Genomic DNA, 17,430 nt, shown 5'->3' with positions numbered 1-17,430 from the left:
TCAAAAGTGTAAAAAGGATAACACAGAAATGGACAAGTCTGAAAATAAATAGTAGGCATTGTTTAGCCATGGGCATTTATCAAACACATTCTGAAGAAAAATATATTTCCCGAAAAGAAATCTCTTTGATTTGTCCTGCTTTCATTTTCACTGTTTTGCTTTGGTGCAATAACCCAACATTGTTATAAGGTGAATGGTGTTTTGAAATGACACACCCGTTCAAATCCTGTATTATAGTTACAAATGCTTATTGGCTGCCTTGAAATGGCCTTTAGCAAATGGAAAGCTCCACCAAAAGGTGTCATGAAAATACTTTCCGCAGAGTTCTTCTGCAAAGAATTACACTGTACCTCCAAAACAAAGTCATACAACTCATTGCTCAAGTGACTAGTTGCCATTTTCTTCTTGCAGCTAACTGTTTCACTTGAATATAACTTTATTTTATTTAACACTATTTTATAGATTTAATAACATGACAAACGATAGACAATAGACAACAGGTGCAGGAGTAGGCCATTCGGCCCTTCGAGCCAGCACCACCATTCAATGTGATCATGGCTGATCATTCGCAATCAGTACCCCGTTCCTGCCTTCTCCCCGTACCCCCTGACTCCGCTATCCTTAAGAGCTCTAGGTAGCTCTCTCTTGAAAGCATTCAGAGAATTGGCCTCCACTGCCTTCTGAGGCAGAGAATTCTACAGATTTACAACTCTCTGACTGAAAAAGTTTTTCCTTATCTCTGTTCTAAATGGCCTACCCCTTATTCTTAAACTGTGGCTCCTGGTTCTGGACTCCCCCATGTTTCCTGCCTCTAACGTGCCCAACCCCTTAATAATCTTATATGTTTCAATAAGGTCCCCTCTCATCCTTCTAAATTCCAGTGTATACAAGCCTAGTCGCTCCAGTCTTTCAACATGTGACAGTCCCGCCATTCCGGGAATTAACCTAGTAAACCTACGCTGCACGCCCTCAATAGCAAGAATATCCTTCCTCAAATTTGGAGACCAAAACTGCACACAGTACTCCAGGTGCAGTCTCACTAGGGCCCTGTACAACTGAAGAAGGACCTATTTGCTCCTATACTCAACTCCTCTTGTTATGAAGGCCAACATTCCATTGGCTTTCTTCACTGCCTGCTGTACCTACATGCTTCCTTTCAGTGACTGATGCACTAGGACACCCAGATCTCGTTGTACATCCCCTTTTCCTAACTTGACACCATTCAGATAATAATCTGCCTTCCTATTCTTACCACCAAAGTGGATAACCTCACACTTATCCACATTAAACTGCATCTGCCATGCATCTGCCATGCATCCACCCACTCACACAACCTGTCCAAGTCACCCTGCAACCTCATAGCATCTTCCTCAGTTCACACTACCATCCAGCTTTGTATCATCTGCAAATTTGCTAATGGTACTTTTAATCCCTTCATCCAAGTCATTAATGTATATTGTAAATAGCTGCGGTCCCAGCACCGAGCCTTGCGGTACCCCACTAGTCACTGCCTGCCATTCTAAAAGGGACCCATTTATCCCCATTCTTTGCTTTCTGTCTGCCAACCAATTTTCTATCCATGTCAGTACCCTACCCCCAATACCATGTGCTCTAATTTTACCCACTAATCTCCTGTGTGGGACCTTGTCGAAGGCTTTCCGAAAGTCGAGGTACACCACATCCACCGGCTCTCCCCTGTCAATTTTCCTAGTTACATCCTCAATAAATTCCTGAAGATTAGTCAAGCATGATTTCCCCATCGTAAATCCATGCTGACTCGGAACGATCCTGTTACTGCTATCCAAATGCTCCACAATTTTGTCTTTTATAATTGACTCCAGCATCTTCCCCACCACTGATGTCAGACTAACTGGTCTATAATTTCCCGTTTTCTCTCTCCCTCCTTTCTTAAAAAGTGGGATAACATCAGCTACCCTCCAATCCACAGGAACTGATCCTGAATCTATAGAACATTGGAAAATGATCACCAATGCGTCCACAATTTCTAGAGCCACCTCCTTAAGTACCCTGGGATGCAGACCATCAGGCCCTGGGGATTTATCAGCCTTCAGTCCCATCAGTCTACCCAACACCATTACCTGCCTAATGTGAATCTCCTTCAGTTCCTCTGTCACCCTAGGATCTCTGGCCACTAGAACATCTGGGAGATTGTTTGTATCTTCCTTAGTGAAGACAGATCCAAAGTACCGGTTCAACTCGTCTGCCATTTCCTTGTTCCCCCTGCTTCTGTCTTCAAGGGACCCATATTTGCCTTGACTGTTTTTTTCCTCTTCACATACCTAAAAAAGCTTTTACTATCCTCCTTTATATTATTTGCTAGCTTACCCTCGTACCTCAACTTTTCTCCCTGTATTGCCTTTTTAGTTATTTTCTGTTGCTCTTTAAAAGAGTTCCAATCCTCTGGCTTCCCACTCTTCTTTGCTATGTTATACTTCTTCGCTTTTATTTTTATGCTGTCCTTGACTTCCCTTGTCAGCCACGGGTGCCTCTTACTCCCCTTAGAATCTTTCCTCCTCTTTGGGATAAATTGATCCTGCAACTTCTGCATTATTCCCAGGAATACCTGCCATTGCTGTTCCAACATCTTCCCTGCTCGGGCCTCCTTCCAGTCAAATCTGGCCAGCTCCTGCCTCATGCCTCTGTAATCCCCTTTGTTATACTGTAATACTGACACTTCCGATTTTCCCTTCTCCCTCTCAATTTGTAGAGTAAAACTACAGAAGTAACATCTATGCTGAAACCATTGCCTAATGTTTTATCTCAATATTTTGTCCCCTATTCAACATAGAATTCATTGGATCATTCATCGGAGCATCAAACAGCTACACTAAAGCAAAATTTAAATAGGATTTAGTCTTTCTAAAAACTGTTGCCACATATATTTTGAAAATATTTAACATACTTGGAAACTAAAATGCATAGAATCCAAAGTGACAGGAGATTTCCTTAACATTCTCTTAATATGTTTGCCCTCAATAAAAAAAAACCCTTACATTGTGCAGCAGTGTGAATGCTGCAAGAGAACACACAATGCACAGAGGTCTCCTGGGCACGTATTCAACAAAAACTACGGGTTACTTTCCAGACAGATTGTAATCAACTCAAAGATTTGCCCAGGGTCCTTTCAACACTGCTTAACAGAAAAGTGCAGTATTTGTGAGAAACTGGCTGGTGCACCACTTAAACATAATTCAGATAGGAACCTTTGAACAAGCCATGTGGGACTGCTGGAGCAAGTAGCCCCACCAACACAAGCCTCGACTTCTTCAAGGCAAAGTATCAGCTCTGCCATACATTTTGCATGCATGTTGGTCCGAAGCTCAGTTTCAAATCTTTACATGGATACAGTGGTTTAAGGAGAAAAAAAAAATCCCCGATGTGTGTTATTCCAATTTATATCACTCTTTGTCATTGTGTGTTAGCCCCTTCCAAAATGTATTTGACCCGCAGCCTGGTGTCAGCCACCAATTCTCCTTGTGTTCCACATAAACAGACTATATACAGTGAGCACATGCAAAGGCAATCAGAAACTTAGCAGAACAGAAACCGTGGCAAGCCTCAAGATAACAACAAAAGCTGAAATGATACAAGACCTCTATTCAAATATAAAATACATGGAAGTAATATGTGATAAAACTAAATCATGATGTACTATGTACTATTTTCTTTCATCAAATAAATTACACAGCAAACTGTCAATAGCTGAACACAGGAGGAGAGACAGTGACAGTGAAGGACACCAAGAGAAACTGCAAGGAAGTAACTTGCTGGGCATTTCAAGGGCATAAATCTCAATTGAAAGAGGAATTACCATTTAGAACTTTATCAAACGACTTCCTGATAAATAGTTCAGAAGCAGCCTGGTACTTTTAAAATTCCAAAGCACCAGAGCGTAGGAAATAAAAGCAAACTGTTAATTTGTTATTGGAAGTTCATAGGCAAGCTGTCTAATGAAATTTTATATGCACAACATTGTTAAGAGGTGAGGGAAAAGATTAAAGAAATGAATAGGACAAGCCTTTACTCGGCATTTTCATGTGGATTCCGAGGGATAAAATGTATGTGCATTTGGAGGGATTCTGAAGGAATAAAGATATTCATGCATATGCAGAGATTCTGAGGAACTCCAGGGGTTAATTAGGGATATTGAGTACGGATTTATGCCTGGCAGATCATGTCTCACACATCTGTTTGAGTTTTTTGATTAAGTAACCAAGAAGGTTGATGAGGGCAGGGTGGGAGACATAGTCTATATAGACTTCAGCAAGGCCTTTGCTATCATTCCACATGGGCTCCTCTGGAAGGTTACATCTCATGGGATGCAGGGAGAGCCAGCTAATTGCATACCTAATTGGGTTGATGGTAGGAAGCAGAGGGTGTTTGTGGAAGGTTGTTTTCTTGGACTGGAGACCCATGACTTGGGGTCATTCTGGGCCCATTATGGTTGGTCATCAATGATTTGGATGAGAATGCACATAGCATGGTTACTAAGTTTGCAATGGCAATAAAATAGGTGGTATCATAGATAGAGAAGAAAGTTATCAAAAATTATCGCAAGATCATGACCAAGTGGGTCATGGAGTTTAATTCAGATAAGTGTGAGGGAGTGCATTTTTGGAAGACAAACCAGGATAGGACTTTCACAGCGAATCGTAGGGCCCTGGGGAACGTTGTAGAACAGAGGAATCTAGGAGTGCAAGAGCACAGTTCTTGTGGTGTCACGGATGGACAGGGTGTGAAGAAGGCTTTTGGCACTGGCCTTCATCAGTAATTGAGGTAGATACAGTAACAAAATTTAAAATACATTTGGACAAGTACATGGTTTGGAAAGGTTAAGAGCAATATGGATCAAACGTGGTCAAACGGGACTAGTTTAGATCAGCATCTTGGTCAGCATGGGCTGAAGGGCCTGTTTCCAAACTTTAAAGTTACTTTTGAATAATTCTACCAGTGTTCCTCAAAGGGTTAACTTATAGTAATGGAAGTTGTGCAGTCGGCCAAATGCAGCTAATTAAGCAAAAAGATGCAGTGCTTTAGAATATAAAAGTAAGAACAGCTGCTCTTCCCCATGGTGTTGTTTCTAGAGAAAAAAAACTAAAAAAGTAAGATGAAAGAATCAGGAGAGGCATCAGACTCTTCTTTTTTTCTTTTTCCAACTGCTGTGGAAACCTTGTGTGCAAACAGGTGGGTAAACTTTAATGGCATTCAGGTTTCGTAAGAGTATTTCCCTCTATTGTTGAATGGAGTCCAGGAATAGTTTAGGACCACACACAGTACACGTAGACACACACATGCATGCACGGACACACACACACACACTAACTATTTGCAGGGTTAATAGCTCAAAATGGCGTAAATTATACACACCACTTCTGGTCCCGGGAGCAAAACTGCAGAAACGTTTTCGGGGGGATGGTGGGGAGTCGACAGCAGGTTTAAAAAGGGTCGGAGTGTGAAAACTCAATTGAACACATGGCCCTGAACTGCCTGAACCAGAGAGGGAGGTGGGGGAGTAATGGGAAGCTCCGACACATAGGAGGGGAAGGGAGAAAGTCAGGGACAGCTTTAATAAAAATGCACGCAAAGGTAGCAATTAGCATGCAACTGCTAAAATAAAAACAGCAGTGTAGGAGAGACCGGAAAAATAGAAACAAAAGCTCAGTTAGGAGACAGACGAAGGACACACAAGTAGGGTCACAGTTAAAAGTAGACAAATTAGTTGTGTAATAACAACTTGAAACGGTTGCAAGTGAAGTCTGCAATAAACCACTCACTACTGCTGTCTAAAGCTATGCTACATTTCTACCCGTTGATGACTATGTTATTGTAAACCACATTTGGAAACATAAGAATTTGAACATGGCTGCTTCAAAGCTGACTTAACCCTTTAAGGTCAATAATTGAACTTATAGTTATTTGAAAATTCATGCGTTTGTTAATTTTCAAATAACAAAAATATTTTTTCAGAAAAACACTTAAAAATGTCAAAAAGACATAGACTATCTTTTAAAAGTTACTCCAGATAAACTTTCATACCTATTACAACTTTATTATGAGGTCATTCAGCCCATCGACTCCATGCCGGCTTCAAGCTGAGAAATCCCATTCCCCCTCATTTCCCTGTGGCTTATGCGTGCTTTAATTCCCTTGATCTTCTGAGTGCCCACAGCAACCTCATACCCCCATTTATCTCACCACAACTATTCTATCTCAAACTCCCAGCCCACCTACGCCAGGGGTAATTTACATTGGCCAATTAACCTACCAACTAGCACATGTTTGGAATGTGGGAGGAAACTGGAGCATGGATAGGAACGATTTGGAGAGATATGGGCCAAGACCAGGCAACGAAGACTAGCTCGAAGGGCCTGGTTCCATGCTGTATAGCTCTACGAATCTCAATGTAACCAGTGGTCACAGTACGAACATATAAAGTTCATATAGACATTAGACTCCAGAGATTCAGCCTGGAAACAGGCCCTTCAACCCACCCACTGCGCCAACACCGATGAGTCCGCGCTGACCACTGATCGCCCTGTACACTCACACTATCCTACACACTAGGGCACATAATTTACAATTTATTTTTACCAAAGTTAATTAATGTACAAAATCTGTACGTCTTTGGAGTGTGGGGGGAAACTGCAGCACCCTGAGAAAACCCACTCGGCCATTGGGCGAACGTACAAACTCACTTCAGGCAGCATCAGTAGTCAGGATCGAACCTGGGACTTTGGCGCTGTAAGGTAGCAATTCTACCGCTGCGCCACCATACTGCCCCAGCACTCTGGCAAGCACTAAGAACCAGGATCAAACCAGGGTCCCTGGAGCAGCTGGATTAACTGTTGCATCGGTATGCCGCCTAAGTTTCATGAACTCTTAACTCATTTAATGAGTGCTAAAAGCTAAGCATGTGAATAATTGAATTAAAATTGCTCCAAGGCTAAAAAAAAATAAACTTTGTTAAAACTAAAATTCACATTTAATAAATTTGTTAAGGTACAATATTATCATTGGGATTGCATGGTTATTGTGCCACCTTATCACTAATCGAACAACTTTGCTACACAATGTACAAGATGAACTGAGATAAAACTACTAATTAATAGCATAGCTGTAATAATAATTTTGACACTTCTAATTATTAATCTATTGATTCAGGTCAGCACCTAAGAATTAGAATTTCTTCAAACAGAGAACAGCACAGCAGGCATACAGTCCCCATGAGCCTTGCCAACTATCCAACACCCACTTTTACACCAATCCTACAATCAATCAGTTGTCCTTCCCACATATCCACTAGCTGATGCCTAGATTCTACCACACACCTACACACTCGGGGCAGTTTACAGTGGCCAGTTCCACCAACCTGCACATTTTTTGGGATGTGGGAGGATCCAAAGGAATTCAAGACGGTCACAGAGAGAATGTACAAACTCTACATAGATAAGTATTGGAGGTCAGGATTGAACCTGGATCGCTGGAACTGTGAGGGAGTTAGGATAAGCTTGGTATCTGTAGACCAGTGGGTTTAACTTCAATAGTGTACAAGTTCCAGAAACGATAATCAGGAACAATGTTAGAAGATACTTGGGGCAGTGTAATTTGACAAGAGAAAACCAGCAGAGAAAACCAGACAAATTGTAACTAAGGTGGTAGAATTTATAATGGAGTAAGAGAGAGGATTGATGAAGGAAATGTGTTTGAGGTGGAATGTAGGGATTTCCAAAAGACATCTGATAACATGCCACACAATAGGATTGTCATCAAAATTAGATATGGAATAAGTCATACTATGGCAACACCAATGGAAAATTGGTGCCATAACAGAAAACAGTGAGGTTGTGAAGGTTATTTTCTGGATTGAAGGAAAGTGTAAAGTGGAGTTCTCCAGAACCATTGCTTTTAATTCAGACTTTAGATTTTAGACATACAGTGCGCAAACAGACCATTCGGCCCACCGAGTCCATGCCAACCAGTGATCACTGTATACATCAACACTATCCTACACACTAGAGATAATTTTACAATTTTACCCAAGCCAATTAACTTACAACCTGTACGTCTTTGGAGTGTGGGAGGAAACTGGAGCACCCAGAGAAAACCCATGTGGTCACTGGGAGAACGTACAAACTTCGTACAGACAGCACCCATTGTCAAGATTGAACCTTGAACCCGGGACTTTGGCGCTGTAAGGCAGCAACTCAACCGCCACTGCCGCCCCTAAATTTTCCTGAATATACATTTATGATTTTGACTTATGCATAGAGGACACAATTTCCAAGTTTGCCAATGGGATAAACGTTAAAGGCAAAGCGAACTGTGAGGAGCATAGCAATTAACTTCAAGAAGATATAATCAGGCTGGTGGAATAGGTGGGTAGAAGGCAGATGAAATTCAACACTGCAATACATTTTGGTAGGAAGAGTGAGAGGAAGTAATATAAATTGGAGTTACAGGAACATAGAAATCTGGGAATATATATGTACAGTTCATTTAAATTGGCAGGGTAGACAGAGAAAGTGGTTTCAAAACCATATTGGATCTGGGGTTTATAAACAAACATAGAGTATAAGAGTTAGGTTTAGAGTCGTGAAAAAAATTAAATCAACATCCAAAAATGGAGTAAGGTAGCACACCTTGGGAAATTAATGATGGCTTCGGAGAGAGTCCACAAGAGATTTTCTATAGTAATTGCAGGATGTAAGAAGGATTGTAGTGGTATTGATAGAAAATTAGCTGAGTAATAGGAGGTAGACAAGTTTTAGCTTGACAACACCCCCTAAAGCAACAAATCTTCCATCAAGAAGGACATGGGTAATAGGCACATGAAAGCCTCACCATAGCTAGTTTGCCTCCAAGTCACATCGCACCCTGATTTGGAAACATATCAGCATCCTTCAACATCTCTGAATGTTGGAATTCCTTAACCAAACGCATTGTGGAAGTACCTTCCTCAGGTGCTTACTGCAGTGGTTCAAGAAGGCAGCTCATAACAACCTTCTCAAGGACAATTGGGGTAGGCAATAAATGCTGACTTTGTCAACAGTGCCTGGACCCTGACATTTATTTTTAATAAAGAGGGACTTTCTTATGTGCATAGAAAGGAGAAGCCAGGATTGCTCTCGTTGAATCAGGGGTGTCTGCGAGGAGGTTGCACAATGGTGCAGCTGATAGAGCCGCTGCCTCACAGCACCTGAGATCTGGATTCCATCCTGACCTCGGGTGCTGTCAGTGTGGAGTTTGCCCGTTCTCGCAGTGACCTCGCGGGTTTCCACTGGATGCTCCAGTTTCCTCCCATATCCCAAAAATGTACAGGCTTTTAGGTTAATTGGCCTCTGTATATTTTTGCCTAAGGTGTAGGGAGTGGGTGAGAAAGTGGGATAACATAGAACTAATGTCTACAGGTGATTTATAGTTGGAATCATTTCAGTGGGCCGAAGGGCCAGTTTCCATGCTCTATCTCTAAACAAAACTAAGCTAAATATATTTCAAATCATGAAGGGCACAAGCAGAGTAGGCAGGGAGAAGCTGTTCCCACTGGTGGAGGAGGTCAAGGGCCAAAGGATGCAGAATCAAGGTGACTGGCCACAGAACCACAAGTGGCCCGAGGTTCCCTTACACAGTGGTCAGGATTGGGATGCAATGCCTGGGGTTTGGGTGGAGGAAGATTCAACTGTTGGGATCAAAAGGGAGCTGGATAAGTATCTGTAGGAATGCTGTGGAGAGAGGGCAGAGGAATGAGACTAATTGGATCACGTGCATGAAGCCAGTATGTTTACGATGGACTGAAAGGCCTCCTCCATGCTGTGACGGTTCTGTTCTATTCTCGCTGTGTCCGGCCATTGTAATCCACTGTCTGCTCCTTGTTTTCACAGTCGCAACAAGGACACCCTCTGGTGTCCTCCCACAGCCTGGAATAACGGTGGCAATGGCAAGAGATGGAATCTGCAGTTAAAGGCTTTTAATGGGGCTTGAAAACTTACATCTTCAGATTTTTAGATAACCTATAATTTCCTGCCTCTCTCCCATATGTACTTGATCCAGGGCAATCTTCGACAACTGTGCAGCCTATAAATGTTAAACAATGCTGTGTAAAAGCAAGGAGTAACTGGAACCAAGAGAATGACAATTCACCAATGGAGCATATTAATTTCAAGGATTCTCTGCTCCACGTTCAAAATAATGAAATCACTTGACTCAAATATAAAACCAGGAGCAATCATTAGTCTGCAACACATCTCTGTTACGAACCCAAATAACAGAAATAAGGCTTTGTCTTAATTCAACTAACACAATGCAAAAAAAAGAAAATGTTCTGCCCTCTAATAGACAACCAGCAAAATATATCTGCAAATAAAAATCACTGCCAATTTCCATGACAATATTTACAGTGCGACAGAGAAGCTGATTGAATGCATACATTTGTCAATGTAGATGGTTTTACATATACAACATATGTGCAATTGAAACTGGCACTATGATGGGAATGACACCAGAACAGACTCTAGGACATAGGAGCAGAATGAGGCCATTCAGCCCATCGAGTCTACTCCATCATTCAATCACAGCTGATCAGTTAGGGAGATGAAGTTAGAGAGAACAGACAAAACATTTCCAGCAATTTTGAACCTTAGACGGAGTTAGGTTGATCTAAAACATTTTACAGCCAATTAAGTACTAATGGAGTGTAGCCACGCACTTCATAGAGGGAGCATGGTAACCAATTTGAGCACAGTAGGTACCTTGAACAATATTAGAATGGTCAGGATAATCTTGTTTTGCTGATGGTGACATAAATATTAAACAGGAAAAAAAAGAACAATCCCCTAAAGGTTCTTGGATGGTGCTGAGGGATCTTCTGTATTCATCTGAGAAGGTGAATGGAACCTTGATTTAATGTCCCTTCTGAAGAATTGACATGGTTTGGAACAAGCTACCAATGAACTCTGGATGAGTAAAATAAGAGGAGCAATGTATACAGTTATTCTGATATCCCTGTAGGAGCCATTTGTGTTTGTACTAGCTGTTTAGCATATTATATTATTTTGTATTTTGCTGTATTATTTTTGGACACTTGGGGGTAATCGTGAGATGCATACATATATGGGCATAATGGACTGGGAGGAGCCAGAATTAGAAGTATATCTGGGGATGCAGAGACGGGAGGAGTTATACACGAAGAAGCCATGATGAGATATAGTTCTTATCAGACCTATAACGAGAGAAAAGCTTGGAGAGATACAGATCTGTTTGTATTACTACTTCAATAAACGACTAACTAAACTGCAACATCTTTAAGATCTCTCTGTCGTTAGTTTTGTGCCGAGATCAATCACTCCACCCTCTGTGAAGTGGTGGCAAGCGGAGGGGACTTCAGTGCGAAGGACAGAAGTTGCCACTACAATCTCCATTAAAAAAGATTATCCTTTGCAGAGGCTTTGGACATTTGGGATACAGCACGGAAGCATGCCCTTTGGCCCAATGAGTCCAAACTGACCAATGATCACCCCATACACTTGCACTATCGTACACACTAGGGACAATTTGCATTTTACCAAAGCCAATTAACCTACAAACCTGTATGTCTTTCCAATATGGGAGGAAACCGGAGCAGCCGGAGAAAACCCACGTGGTCACAGGGAGAGCGTGCAAACTCCATACAGACAGCATCCATAGTCTGGTTCAAACCCGGGTCTCTGGCGCTGTAAGACAGCAATACTACCACGGCGCCACTGTGCCGCCCTCAATGAGGCTACGATAATGTGGGAAGATGTGAGAGAAATGGATGAAATATTATAATGAAGATTGTGCATTTATAATTAAATGTCAGTGGCACAGTGGTAAAGTTGCTGCCTTACAGCGCCAGAGACACGGGTTCGATCCTGACTACGGGGGCTGTTTGTATGGAGTTTGTACGTTCTCCCTGTGACTACGTCGGTTTTCTCCGGGTGCTCCGGCTTCCCCCCACACTCCAAAGATGTGCAGGTTTGTAGGTTAATTGACCTGTAAATTGTCCCTCATGTGTAAGATACAACTAGTGTACGGATGATCGCAGTTTGGTGTGGATTCGATGGGCCGAAGGGCCTGCTTCCTTGCTGTATTTCTAAACTAAACTAAAAGTAGCTGGTTTGCAGTAAAACCATCTCCGTTAACCTTTGTTTTATTTTTGCTTAGTGTGTTCTCCATTTTTAACTCTTACCTTCCACCCAAAGCTGCTCGATATCCGTCTCAATGCTTGCAACTCTCAGGCCAACTGCAAAAGCTCCAAAGACCAAGAGACCAATGAAGAGGAACTTGCCACAGTGCTGCTGGATGCTGCAGCCCAGCCTGAAGAGCAGGGCCTGGAAATGGGCTCGGAGCCACAGTGGAGCTCGGCGCCCTTCTGCCTTACCCTAGGGCAAAAAGACAAGAGCATTAGACCAGGCAGATTTTGGGAGGGAAAAGCTAGAACATTCAAATGGGACAAGTGGCTGGAAGGGCAATGGACAGGCAATGAGACTGGATGAACCTGAAATGGGTGGAATGATAGAAGACAAATAATGGAAGGATGACAAGAGAAAAGCAGTGGGAAAGTGGGTAGAGGGGAGAGGAAATGTTAATTTAAGGTGGGAGAGAAAAGGTAATAGCAAAGTTTACATCTGCAAAGATGAAATAGACAAAGAAAAGGGGAGGTGGGACAAGGGGAGAAGAGAAGTAGGGGAAATGGAAAGAAAGAGAGAGCAAAGCTAAGGAGAGAACATAAGAAATAACAGTGAAGAGGATCTGTGCATTTTTGAGGGGAAAAAAAGCAGAGAATACAAAGAGCAGGAGGAGAGGAACAGAAAAACGAAGACAATGATAGGATAACGGGGAGAAACCAGTGTAGACAAGGAAAAGAGAGGACCAGAAGCAAGGAAAGAAAGCTTCCAAATGGACAACTGATGCGAGTGTGGCAACGGAAAAAAATAAACCTAGAATGAAACAGTTAATATTAATAAAGAATAAGGTTTGTAAATCAGGAGAGAAAATGATAACGATGAAGCTGAAAATTCTTGGCGGTAAGATTGATGCTGAAAAGATCTAACATGGATCAATCTCCCACATTAACGTGGATGAAAAGTTCTAACCTTTATGTCGTATGCATCATTTGGCTTTTTAAAATTCTTTCCCTTCATTATCTCATTCTGCTTTTCTTTCCCATTTCTTTTTCAGATTTACTCCTTCAACATTTTTCACAACACCTTTACCCTTCCTGTGTCCTTTCCAATCTCCCATCTCCCATTTATTTCCATTCCACAATTCTCCTCCATTCTCACTTCCCCCTCCATCTCCTTATGTTGCTGTTGTTATATCTCTGCCTTAAATTTGAGCCAGGTCCCACATTTTTCAATGTTTGATCCTTTCCTGCATCCTTTGCCACTCAGTATTCGCCATCTGCTCGGTCCCACCGCCACCTCGCTCCAACTTCTCCCAACCAGGCTTGCCATTCCTATTATTGCCCATTCCACCCATCATTTCTGAGCATTTTGTCTCGCGTACAGTTGCTTCTCCTTCCCGTCAACTCTGGTCAAATGTTCATCAGGGTCACTCAAGACCCGCCAACCTCCTTCCTCTCTACAACCCCCCCCCACCGACTCCGCAAGAGCGATCGACCATTCATTCGCCTCTCCCTCCCTTTCCAACCAGAAATTCAACGCAGGCTGTCACATATTTCTGCCAGTAAGCTGCCTCCTACTTAGATCAATTAAAAAAAAAATCCCGACAGTCTTCCATGCTTTCCACAAGTTCAGCGATCACGGCGCCAGACTTAAAATAAGAAGCTCCCTGGACCCGCATAAGTGGCACAACGCAAGGATAACGGCGTGTTGAGGCGCACAGAAGCGCACACACACACACACAAACACACACACCTGTGTACATTTCCTCACTCGAACACCCTGGTCCACACACAAAGGTGGGCACAGACGGATTGCGCGCACTAAACATTACCCCACTCACACAGACCCTAGACTGGGTCTCTCTCCACCAACAACCTACACTGACTGACTGTTGTTACACGGAAACATGGCTCGATCAAATAAAACTATCTTTCTTTCCCAGGCTCTGGAGCGGAGGCACTCTCTGAAATTATTGACAACTTTTATTACAGTTACTTCCAAAACACCCGAAGGCTCTCTTTCTTTTGCTGGGAGACGTGCAGTTTCTAAATAGGAGAAAACAAACAATCTAACATTAAACACGCGTCTGTCTGCCTCAGAAATACACCCCCCCCCAGCTCGGTATATTACTCTTATTAATACTGCAGTTTCAAAAACAACTTCCAGGAGTCCTGCCGACTTCCTGGTGTTATCAGCGGCTCTTATTGCATGGGGGAAAGGGGGGGGGGGGTGGGAGAGAGAGAGAGTTAGCAAGTACAATATATATATTTTGCACCTTGGAGATTTGCTTCAATGCGAAGGCAGCGTGGCAGTAACTTGGTCTCTGCTGCAGATCCAAGCAAACGGCCGGGGCTCGGTGGCTGTACCGCGGGGGCAAAGCTCCATCGTTCCGGGCAAGGTCAGAAACCGAAGCCATGTCGCTGGAAACCAGTCGCGGATCGTTTGGTTCAACAACAACAACAGCAATAATTCCCCCAAAGTGACACGAAAACCAGCTGGAGAGTCCCTAGTCTCTTCCTGAGCGAAAGCCTGATATTTCCATTCCAACATTTCGCGCAGAAATCCTTGAGGATCTTGACTCTACATCCACGTGTAGTTTTTTTTCTCTCTCTCTCTCTCTCTTTCCCTCTTTCCCCCTCTCTCTCTCTCTCTCTCTCTCTCTCTCTCTCTCTCTCTCTCGCTCGCTCCTTTTTACTCGTCCTTCTAACACCACGGAATGAGAAAAAAAAAAAGACTCTTTCAGCTCAATCTTTAACTTCTGTCCCCGATCTCAGGCATCCAACATTTGGAGAGAAAAACCCGCCTCCAGCCCATCAAAAGGAGTTGATGGAAAGTCCTCTCGACCGGATTCCCATTGGCTAAGGAAGAAGCAAATTACTTAGCAAACATCTACTATTATTAGCTGCTAAGCAACAGCTCACCAAAGTGGGTAGACCACCCATGTTGTAGAAGCATCAATGGGAGGCAGCGAAAAACATCTGCACACAAGATCTCCGCGGATCTTTCCAAGCTCGTGAATATTTTCTGTTTAAAAAAAAAAACTAGTTTCCCCAACTGATACACGAAACTGACAGCTAAATAGGATTGTATATAGTTTAGATATGTGTTTACATAAAGGTCTTTGTCCTGGCAAAATAAAGTTTGTTAGAGTTTTCGAAAGTTAAAAAAAATGAAAGTAGTGGGAACGCCAGTCCCCGTCCTCTCTCACACACGCACACACACACAGAGCCACACATAAGTCTGTGTATGTGTATTTATATTAGGTTATGTATGTATGTATGTATGTATATATAAAACGTCGTGAATTGCCTCATGAGGTACCCGGGCCCCTTTAACCCAACAAACGCAGGGGAGGTCCCAGTTGAATTCTGGAGACTGCATAAATAAACCAAGGGCAATAAATCTGAATAAATGTTCTCCAGAAATCTGGCATTGCTAATGCCGTTAATAAGGTGGTGCGAAAATGAATGAAGGAAACGTGCAGTGAAAACTGCGGCCAGACATTTACAAGGCTGGGGAGCTGAATATTGTATCGCCGGAGGAATGGAATAAAACAAAAGATGATAACGCGGAGAGAGAGGGGGTTAAGGGGGGAAAAACTAAGCAGGACTCGGGGCGACGTTAGGCATTGCAACAATAATTAAAACAATTAAATAGCATATGCAAATGTCATTCGTTTTTTGAGGCGCTGTTATAACTAAAAAGAACTATTCCCCGATGTTGTGATCCAACCCGGGTTTCAAATTGTACAAATACAGCAAGGATAGGTAGTTTTTTAAAAAACAAAATCGGTGTTAAAGGTTCTCAATCCAGGCGGGGAAGCGGTCGGAATTTTTGACTTGGGGTTTTATAATTAGACTTACACGGGTGTGCGCTAATATATATATTTTTACATAAATGTGCGCGTTGTGTTTGACTTCAGTAAATGTTGTTTGCGTTGCAGTCGGCAGCTGCAGCATGTTTTTCCTTCCCTGAAGGTTGTTTACCAAGCGGCTAAAATCCTGTGGAAACCCTGACTACCTCCTTCCACAAAAGCATGTGTACATGTTAACATTACTAGTGTCCAACATTACCTTAAAGGACACACACCATGCCACCCACCAGCACTGATAGGATTAATTATGATAATTTATTTCTTTCCCCCTTTGTCGACCTAATGAATGGTCTTCTTTAAGATTTTTAACGTCTTTTGTTTGTCTTTTAAGGATGCATTGTAGGATTGCAGATAGCAGGTGGTTATTCCAAACCCGCCTTTGTCTTCGTTGGGGGGCTCGGCGGAGCTTCGGCCGGACGTGGGGTTACTCCTAAACTTGCTTCAGCACAATCCACTGCCGTGTTAAAGTGTAGCCGCAGAAGGGGCAGTATTGTCAAATCTTGTCCTCCGCGGGTCTGTTTCACACACCCCGTTAAATTGTGTTCTTTTCTTCACCCCCAACCTACAATGGCCATTCAGTGAAGCATTTTGCAATCCTGCAGTCCTGCCAATATTCCTCGATATTTCGCGACTCTTCGCCCTTATGTTACCAACAGCCCCTTCAAATTCGCTGCTTTGAATAGGGTCTAATGTTGGGCTGCTCGCATTATTCCAATTAAACCTAAAATACAAGCAATCGGTTTCCTTTTTTTTGCTTTCCCCCTAAAATCCTGTGGAAACCCTCCCTCCCTCCATCCCTCCATCCCATCCCTCTCTCCCTCCCTCCATCCCCCCCCTCCATCCCTCCCTCCATCCCTTTCTCCATCCCTCCCATCCCTCTCTCCATCCCTCCCTCCATCCCTCCCTTCATCCCTCCCTCCATCCCTCTCTCCCTCTCTCCCTCCCTCCCTCCCTCTCTCCCTCCCTCTCTCCCTCCATCTCTCCCTCCATCCCCCTCTCCCCCCATCCCTCTCTCCATCCCTCCCTCTCTCCATCCCTCTCTCCCTCCCTCCCTCCCTCCCTCCTTTCACATCGAACACTGCATTATATTAAAGAAAGCTGTAGGCAGCTACAAGTTTAACAGAGACATATAAAGTACACGCGTTGTCCCGCTCCGAATGGGTGTCCAATTAACCTTTTATAAATAAATGTGAGACCCAGACTGAGTTCAACCGCACAGTCGCCCGTTTGTGCGGCTGAGAGGCAACGGGGATCGGCGATTCAGCGCCCTCTGCGGGGCACGGCGAGAGGCAAGAGAGGCGACCACACCACGACACCACAACACCACAACACCGCGGAGATGGATGGTCCCAGCGGAGCGGCTGCCGCCAGTAAATGCCCCACAGACTGCACGTG

The 17,430-nt window shown here is 43.2% G+C and overlaps 1 protein-coding gene across 1 annotated transcript in view; it reads right to left on the bottom strand.

The window, feature by feature from the left end:
* ptch2 (patched 2) overlaps positions 1 to 14,776 on the bottom strand; it is a 114,443-nt gene extending 99,667 nt beyond the window's left edge. The window contains exons 1-2 of the mRNA XM_078408098.1: positions 14,437 to 14,776; positions 12,224 to 12,416 (exon numbers count right to left, since the gene is read on the bottom strand). Coding sequence (XP_078264224.1) covers positions 12,224 to 12,416; positions 14,437 to 14,577 — 334 coding nt within the window. The 5' untranslated portion in view covers positions 14,578 to 14,776. The remainder of the gene's footprint in view (positions 1 to 12,223; positions 12,417 to 14,436) is intronic.
* Between the last annotated feature and the right edge of the window lie 2,654 nt (positions 14,777 to 17,430).

The sequence above is a fragment of the Rhinoraja longicauda genome, chromosome 11, assembly GCF_053455715.1.
Source record: "Rhinoraja longicauda isolate Sanriku21f chromosome 11, sRhiLon1.1, whole genome shotgun sequence".
In the NCBI taxonomy this organism is placed as follows: Eukaryota; Metazoa; Chordata; class Chondrichthyes; order Rajiformes; family Arhynchobatidae; genus Rhinoraja; species Rhinoraja longicauda.
Note: the sequence above shows the minus strand (reverse complement) of the source record. Positions and strands in the feature narration are given on the sequence as shown.